At 47.6% G+C, this 8877-nt stretch overlaps 1 protein-coding gene and 1 long non-coding RNA gene across 2 annotated transcripts; one reads left to right on the top strand and one right to left on the bottom strand.

Moving 5' to 3' along the window:
- Positions 1-2363: 2363 nt before the first annotated feature.
- RAP2C (RAP2C, member of RAS oncogene family) lies at positions 2364-5067 on the bottom strand. The gene is made up of 3 exons (XM_082061667.1): positions 4909-5067; positions 4437-4833; positions 2364-2683 (listed from the first exon to the last, which is right to left on the bottom strand). The coding sequence occupies exons 2-3, from the start codon at positions 4707-4709 to the stop codon at positions 2405-2407; spliced, it is 552 nt and encodes a 183-aa protein (XP_081917793.1). The 5' UTR covers positions 4710-4833; positions 4909-5067; the 3' UTR covers positions 2364-2404.
- A 123-nt stretch (positions 5068-5190) lies between these two features.
- On the top strand, positions 5191-6207 carry LOC309444304. The gene is made up of 3 exons (XR_014184987.1): positions 5191-5215; positions 5259-5379; positions 6023-6207. It is a non-coding gene; the product is annotated as an uncharacterized lncRNA (long non-coding RNA).
- The last annotated feature ends 2670 nt before the right edge of the window (positions 6208-8877 follow it).

Below are 8877 nucleotides of genomic sequence, written 5' to 3' on the forward strand. Positions count from 1 at the left end.
CTGGGAGGGGTCACTGCTAAAGCAGATGTTTGAGAAGCAGCAATTGTTCCTGGATCACAGATAAGCAGAAGAATTACAAAGCTGGTTAAAGCTATCACAGGAGACCATCAGCAGGTCTCCTACACTAGAGCACATCAGACAGAAATTATCAAGCAGTAAAGGCTTGTCATAACGTTAATGAGAACCTACACCCACTCAATCAAAGAACAAGAATAAAATGGGAGCATGGAAGAAGAAAAGATACCAAAAGTGTGAGGCTGAAATGAAAGATATGGAGGATGAAGGCTGTGAAGAGCAAGGACCAAAAATAAGAAAAGATGTTCCAGACATGGTGAGATCTGGACTGAACAGGAAGCTGCTTAGGCAGGAAAGTTTGGCACTGATGATGAGATTGCACTGTGCAGAAGCAGCATCTCCTAGAAGCAAGGAAGTATTTTGCTGCTAGAAGCTTGATGTGACACTATGAGCTAGACAGAATGAAGGAGATGAAATCTATATTACCTCAATTTCACCTTTAAGATTAAAGTTGATATTTAATGCTAAATCCAGGGGCAGACAGGTTACAAAAAAGCCTCCCTTAGAAATATCCCCTTCTGAATGTATACATTTTATGGATAGAGGGCCTGATTTTGTCAGAGTGGAAAACAGCAACCTGCACAAGATGAACCACTAGTAACCCAGGGGACTGCCACAAGCTTTGGCGTGATACGTCAAGTCCACATTCTTGTTTGTGAAGCTGCCTTAGAAACAGCCAAAACATTACACTGCTATACTATATAATTCAAGATATTAACCCTGCATCACTCCATTAAAAAAGCAGTAATTCATCTGGTCTGCTCCTTCCTACAATCTGCATGTGTTACGGATTAGCGTATGAGGAAGGACTTTGTGTATTTTTCTCTGCTCCAATACAAGCAGTTTGCTCACCTTTCAGCAAGCACACACCTCTTACATGGTGACAGCAGCCTTTCCTTATTTCGCAGAACTGGAGATAAAAACATTGTGTATTATCTTCAGTACGACACTGCTAGGGTCATGAGTATCTAAAATTTTACATTCACAAAGCACTTGATAACAATATCAAAGACAAGCTTTGAGACTTCACTCTATGACCTTGCACTCAAGATTAAAGAGGTAACGTGGTCCAAAGCTTCCGGTAATAACCTATTTTCCCTCTAGTCACTCAGACACAAAAAGCTCCTTTGACTTGAGCAAGAGCTACTAATGCGGCAGTTGGAGCCAAACCCTCAATCAGTGCAGCTCTCAAGAGTTCTTTCCCCCAAATTTCCATGTCCTCCCTCATCCCTGCACCTGCCCTCAGAGATCACATCGAGCTGTTCGCCAAGAGAGGTCCAACAGACAACTGAAGGTCTGATGGGACAGCTGGCTGCACACAGAGCATACACAGAGGATTCAAGCCGATGGTAAAACCAGACCTGCAACAGCTACAGGCAAAAACAAGAGCAGAGGGGTCCAGAACCGCCTTGCACAGGAATGACAGCACTGCTGCATGCAGGGGAGGAGCAGATGCATTTACACCATCAGGTGAAAAAGGTACTGACAACAACCACCAAGCGTGCGAAGGGCCAAGAGCAGCTATCCTTGCGGAAAAAATAAAAACCAAAGCAATGCCCAAGACAGGGGAAGGTTTATAGATGCCCCTCTGAACATTCCACTCTTGCCACACCTCTGATGAGTCACAGGGAGAGGAAACAGTCGGGCACTGGGATGCCATTTTATAGTGTGTTCTCTGGTCTGGAGATTTCACTTGAAAAGCACTTTGCACATGCCCTTGACTAGTACACATGGGCTTCAAGCCACTCCTCACAACTCAGGGTGGTTCTCTTTTAAATTTCTTCCACTGAAATGTACTCGAAGTACATTCAGTTTCTGTACCATAGATTTTTTTTTTTTAATATAAGCTCAAAGTCTTCTTAGCAAAACTATTAGGAAACTTGGTCACAATAATCCCATCGAACTCCAAAGTAATTCCCATTCCTCGAAAATAATTCAGATACCAACTACAACCAAGAATGAAACCCACTGCAACATCACAAAACATTATTAAGGATAATGCAATGTCATATATGCAATGACACTCAAAATAGGTGCTGATGAGATAACCTGTCTCGTAAAATTGCTGCAACTAAATGTAGCGTTCCCTGACTAACCCTACTGAACTAATGCGACAAATCCACTTGACTCGAGTAATCATGTGCAACCAAATGCACAAGCTTCTATCTCTTTTGGAGGAAGGCTACCTCCAGGTTAGACTCCTTAATTTCAGACTCTCTGTCACGCTTTATCTGCTTAATTAAACAGCATGATTATGCACCTCAATTAGTTATGACTGCTCCACCAACCTGCTCTGTATGGCCATGATTGAGGTTTTTCTTAATTTCTCTCACTGGACGACGCAAGTTGTACAACACTGATCTTGTTTTTCAGGCAGGGAGGCATAGTTCATTTGCCTGACGATCTCCGCAAACAGTTCATCCACCATTGTTTTGCTCTTGGCTGATGTCTCCATGAAGGGACAGCCCCACTCCTGAGCCAGGGCTCTACCTTCTGCAGATAAGACCTCCCTCTCCGACTCCAGATCCACTTTATTCCCCACTAGGATCAGGGGAACTTTCTCGTATCTCTTCACCCGGACAATCTGGTCCCTCATCGGCTTGATATCCTGATCAAACAATCCAATTGGTTAGTATGGGTAAACAATCACATGAAATTACTACATAACCAGATTTTAATAACCCTCACACACAACTGAACATTCAAAACACATCAGAAGCCTTCTTAAATTCATGCAGATCTAGAACTCAGAGGAAGTTCACTATTCATTTTTAACAAAAGATTATTAATTTTATATAAATGCATACATATTTTATAAAACGTATGCAAATATACAAACAGAAAGTGACTTCTGTATTCTAAGAGAGAGTTTTGCTTCAGCTAGAGAAAGAAGCAGCAGAGCTGCTTTGAAAGTTGATTGCAGTTCTCTGAAAAATAAATATCTGAAGTCGAATGACCTGTACCATTACACCATCATTTAGGAAGCTTGTGTTTAGTTTACAGCTTGAGAAAGCTTGTAATTTAAATGAAGTCTTCTCACTTCTTAGAATAATTCATTGTGAAGACATTTAATCACATGTAAGTAATCAAATTAGATGCTGTAAAGAGATTTTATTACCTAGAGATGCATTTATTCAAGTCTGAGCTAACACTGGGAATTTACACTTGGAAGTCTGAGTCAGTCTCCTCTGCCCCCTGACCGTTTTGAGTTACTATCAGCACTACTAAGTTCTACAAATTCTTGCATAGTTCTGAGACACAGCAAATTAAGCATTTGAAGTTACCACTGTGTAAAAGAACTGCAGAGAGTTGTTACACCTACAAGCTGCAGAGTAAACATGCTATGGACAGACAAAAATCATTAAATATTAACAGGGTGGACTACTGACTGTATGTCCATTCCTTGAATAATGGGGACTTGCTGGTCCCCAAAATAAGTGAAAACAAGGGGAGAAGCATCCCAATGTCATTGCTGTTGTTTTCCAAAGAAAGTATGTCTTCAGCTTGCATATGGGCTATTTCGAGGCCTCTGCTCAGATAAAGCTTAGCCTTCAGCAGAAGCAAACATACTGCTTCAGTGGGGGTGTGCAAGGTTTTGCCAAGTAGCTGGAATGCAACCAACTCAGCAACTGAAGCCAATGTAGTAGTTGCATGCAGTGCGCTGCATGCAGTGCTGCTAAATCCACTTATTCCCCATAAATAAAGCCTCATTTCTAGAGGCATCTTGGATGAGTTACTGGCTAAGATATTTCAAATTTTTGGAGAGTTTTAATGGTAGAAATGAAATCCAGACTGAAAAATTATCACATATGACTTGCTTTTTCTCTCCAGTACACCACCTTCTCTGTGAAAACATCGAGCTTATGCTGGACAGGAATACATCTGAGGGGAAGGGGGTGCAAAATAGCAGCTTACTTAACAAGTCACAACTGCAGAACAATAAGACTCTCTTCAAGACCAACTGAAGAAATAGGCCTTTCAAGAAGGGGGCGGGGGGGGGGAATGGGGAAGGAAAAAAAAAAAAAAAAAAAAGAGGAAGTCTCGGTTTTAATATGGAGTAATTTCTTCATAAATTGGGATTGCCAAAAGATTTCTATGCGGGAAATGTGAGTGGGTCATTGTTTTCCAACACTGCATGGGATTTAACATGGTGGTACCCTAACAAGTACCAGCAAAGCAAGGAGCTTCCCCCTCGGGCTGGTAAACGTGCCTTCGAGCAGGGCATTTTCCCTTTGGCCCCTTCAGAGACAGAGCGCTTACACCCACACATGGCTGACCCTAAACCCTCCTCCTCGGCCCAGCGCCTTCCCCAGGGCAGGAACGGCTCTGAGGAGGGTCCAGCCGCCTCCCCGCCGGGTTACCTGGAAGGACTGCTGGTTGACCAGGCTGTAGACGAGGATGAAGCCTTGGCCGTTTTTGATGTAGAGATCGCGCATGGAGGCGAACTGCTCGGTCCCCGCAGTGTCCAGGATCTCCAGCACCGACGGGGACGAGTCCACCTCGATCTCCTTGCGGTAGAAGTCCTCGATGGTGGGATCGTACTTCTCGATGAAGGTCCCGGTGACGAACTGCACCGTCAGGGCGGACTTCCCCACCCCCCCGCTGCCCAGCACCACCACCTTGTACTCCCGCATCGGGCCCCACAGCCGCTCGCCGCTCCCCCGCCGGGCCCGGGCCTAGGGCAGGCGGCAGCGCGGCCCTCGCATAGCCCCGGCCCGCCTGAGGAGAAGGGCGAGGCCCCGCTGCTCCCGCGCCGGCCTGAGGGGGAGAGACAGCCGTTAGGGCCCAGACAGCCCCAGCGCCGCCGCCGCCCGCCGCCGCCCCGCTCCTTACCGCCGCGCCTCACTCCATCCCGCCGCGCCTCCGCCGCGGGAACCGCCCGGCAGCGGCCGCCCCCGCCCGGAAGGGTTACGCTGCGGCACCCGGAGGCGCGCCCCTCCCTGCCGCGCTCCCCGGTCCCTTCCGGCGCGGAGCTGCGGCCGGGCCCCGCCCCGCGGCGTGCTGCGTCACCGCGCTGCGCAGACGGAGGGGACGGCTTTGAGTGAGGCACCGGAACGGCCCCGCCGCCTCCGGCATGGGGACGGCTTTTCGCGTGGCACCTGCCCGGCCGCGAGCGGGACCCGCCCCAACATGGCGGGCGGTCCCCGAGCTGTGCGGCCGCGCAGGGCGTCCCCTCCCGCCAGCGCGGGGCGTCCCCTCCCGCCAGCGCGGGCCGGCCGGGCCCGATCCCGCCGCGGGCTGCGGGGCCGAGCTGCCCGCAGCGTTTAAATCACTCTGAGTCACAGCAGAGGTTCTATTTAAAAGGTGGTTTTCTTCGAGGAGCGCGGTGGCCGACTCCTGCTCGGTGCTCATTAGAAGCTGATTTTGGGGAGGGCAGGGCCCCGCCGGGGTGGCTGCTGGTGATACCGTAAAATCGGCAAATAAACTCTTAAAACCACGTTTTGGGGATTTAAAAGTAGCATTTCTTAATCAGCACCGGGAGTGTCCCTCCATATGTTCGCCACCCACCAGCTGGTCATACATAGCTTATTCCTTACAATTCTTAACAACCATTAACATATTCTACGTCTATTCTAACACAAGCTGAACGTTTAAACAATTCTAAGTAACATTCGCATGTTTCTCAGTTACTTCTCAGTTACCTGTTTTAAAAGAACATGTCCTAAATCTGTGTCAGTTTTAAGAACAGGGTATGATTACTAAGTGCAAACATTCTATGGTTACGAGGTCTGCTTACACAGGGTTGGTTGCTGCCTTAATATTCCCCTAAACTATGAGTTCTATAATTCCTTAAAATACAGTCTAACAATTAGAAATACAGATGTCACTGGTGCGGTGGCACTGGCGGTCACCGGCGGGGACAGGGGCCACGGTCGCGGTGATTTACACGTCTGGAAGTGCGCTGGGGATAAAGCGGACTGATAAAAGGAGTTCCCTCTACTTACAGGCTTTGTCCTGTCACGGCTGCAGCGAAAGGCACCAGATGTCGCAGCTCGGCTGCACGAAAAGCCTCCCGGAACCGGCACCAGCTCTCCCAATAAACCAGGGAGGTGGCTCCGGGGTGCTCGGTCACTCGGGCGGCTTCGTGACTCCAGCAGCAGGTGTCAGCAGGGGACCGGGCACAGGAGCCACCGGGGTGCTCTCCGGTGCGCATCCCCTAGCACTTTGGGTATTACCCCGGTACTTCCCCCATCAATGAACTTCCCCCGTTGTTAAAAGGAAGTAACTAGAAAGAACAAACAGCTGTTTTCTTTTGAAGAGAAGCTGCTAAATTAAAGTATGCTGTGATTAAGTTACAAAAGATTACCCATGATTAACCAATTGACACGATGCTTTCTAACCACCTGCAAAACGAGGGGATATTTTTCAAGTTTTAGATCCTTCTGCATGACAAGAGAGAGAAGATTAAGTAATACATTGTTTAGAAGCAGAATGCTTAGCTTATGTTTGACTAATAATTAATAAGTGTATTGTAAGTAAGAAACGAAACAATTATAACTAACTTCATAAATTATTTCTTAGTACAGATGTATTGTATGTTAAAAAAAAATCCCAAAATTGTAATGAATATGTAATAATTGTGTGAATATAAGCAACGCAAGAGCATCCAGTCATTGGAGCACTTATGGAAAATAATTCCCCAGTGCTGTCAATAAAGAATGCCTAATTAACAGTATAATTGACTCTGCTATTAAGTTTATTTCTCCGTTTCACTTTCTAAAATAAAAGCCCCCAGTCACTTCAAACCCACCTCAATCATTTGCATGAAGCATTCCCACCCACAGGAGAAGCTGCCCCCTAGTACAACTAAATTTGTTTCTGGGCACCAGGTTGCTGCTTCTGCTTCTGCTGCGGAATTTCAGCAGACACGTGTGAGACGCAGGATCTGTCCCTCTCCCTACGCGTCACCTGTTTGGTTGCAAGTCTGAGCCAGGCACCGCTGTCTGTCCACAATGTCCATCCCGCGCTGCCAGCGGGCCCTGGAGAGGTGCCTGGTCAAGGCTTAGCATCACCTAAAGATGCAGACAAGGCACTGTGAGGTGGCCCTGCTAGTGGCTACTTTTGCAAATAGCATTATTTTATTCACTTTATTGCCATAAAGAGAATATGTCCATTATGGGGAAAGCTCAGTGAGGACTTTTAGCCACCAGAACAAATCTTACATAAGTTACACCAAATTTCAGTCACTCTTCTTCATTACATGTAAGTAATAGCCACTCTCCTTCCTTTGCCATTGCCTCCCAAATTGTTTTGTCAAGTGAACTGCTGACATGAGGCAGATGTGCCTGGATGGAAGATGATATTCATGAGGCTGGTGAATCAGCTCAAAATTGTAAAAAGGTGAGCATTAAACCAGGCTGCCTCCCACTTCAACCCTATTATAAATTATGAGTAGTTCCAAAGTACCTAATGCACTCAAGGTGCTCAGGATAAAGGAAAGATGCAGCCTCTCACAGAGGAGCTTCCCGTCTAATTTTAACCATGACACAATCAGTGACAGTGACAAAAGGGGAGGAGGGAGAAAGGGGGCAAGGGAGGATGAGAGTGGCAATAATAAGATTACACGGTCACTTAGGTTCATTATGTGCGTGTCTTTGTGGCACTGCTGGTCCATTATGTTTGTGATGGGTGAGGAATGACTAAGGGAGAATTGGGGCAAAGAGCACAGCCATGGGGCAAGCAGAAGAAAAAACAAATACATTTTGATGCAGTTTAACTTCACCAGTGATGCCTCGCTCCTGGGCTGAGTGGACAGCCCAAGCAGGTGGGTGTGGGATGGGAAACCTGGACTTTTTTTTCTTCTCCAGGTCCTTGGTGTATAATCAGTATCCCTTTGGATTCCTGGAGATTTATTTCCCAACTCACAGCACTTTATACTTGGCCTTAGATGTTGACAGCTGAAAAAAAATAGCCTGATCTCAAAGTGCACCAGACTCTTCATTACCCTTAAGGCGAGTTGTTCCCTTCATTAAACACTTTGCACAGCTACTTCACCGCCTTGTAGGCTACCATGTACTTGGAGCCACAAAAATAGCTGGTGATGTAGAAGGTTTCGAAACTCCGGATGGGAATATCTGCTCCTGCCATAAATGGCTAAGCCCAGAGCTGGCCACGCAAGTCACCTCCTGCGATACGGCTGCTCCGCCACTCCCTCGCCTCCGTCCTGCTGAGATGTGGCACATCCTGGCTCAAAGTCCTGATTTAATGTCTGCTGCCACTTTCTCCCTGGCTCCTGGCAAGGAGAAAGGTGCAGGCCTCAGCACTGCCCCAGGAGGGTTTGCCCTCTCTCAGCAAAACAAACCTCCCAAATGAGCATCTCGGCAGGATTTGATTGCTGCCAGAGCAGCTCTGTGCTCTTGATGGACTCAGCTGCTCTATGCCATGCCTGCAGTCAGCAACAATAAAGCGGGGTCTTATTAAATTAACCTGCTAAGACACAGATCCTGCAGGGATTGTTCAGGAAACAGACAGATGGCACAAGCAAGAGCCAGGAATAACTGCAATCGCCAATGTGAGAGACGGATCCTGCCTGGTGCTGTGTCCAGCAGGGAGGCAGGAGGGAGGGCAGGCAGCACCCTGTCCTGCAGAGCCAGGCTGAGGAGGTGGCAGAGGAGCAGCCCCAAACTCTGGAGGGACTGAGGAGTCTGGAGCAACCTAGTGTGGGACTGCACTACCTCCCACCCTGGTGTGGATGCTGCCTGGCTGCTGCTGCTGCCTCTTGCAGGGTGTCCACGCTGTAATCATCAGCCAGTTTGCTGTTGTGACTCACCGTGTCTGCCCGAGCTATAAACTGGGTTTTTC

This window comes from Streptopelia decaocto (assembly GCF_964273445.1).
Source record: "Streptopelia decaocto genome assembly, chromosome: 10".
NCBI lineage: Eukaryota > Metazoa > Chordata > Aves > Columbiformes > Columbidae > Streptopelia > Streptopelia decaocto.

Coding starts and splice junctions, on each gene's coding strand:
- RAP2C (XM_082061667.1), bottom strand. CDS start 4,709: ATGCGGGAGTACAAGGTGGTGGTGCTGGGCAGCGGGGGGGTGGGGAAG. Junction 2,684..4,436: donor TCAACCAGCAGTCCTTCCAG/GTAACCCGGCGG, acceptor TTGTTTGATCAG/GATATCAAGCCGATGAGGGA.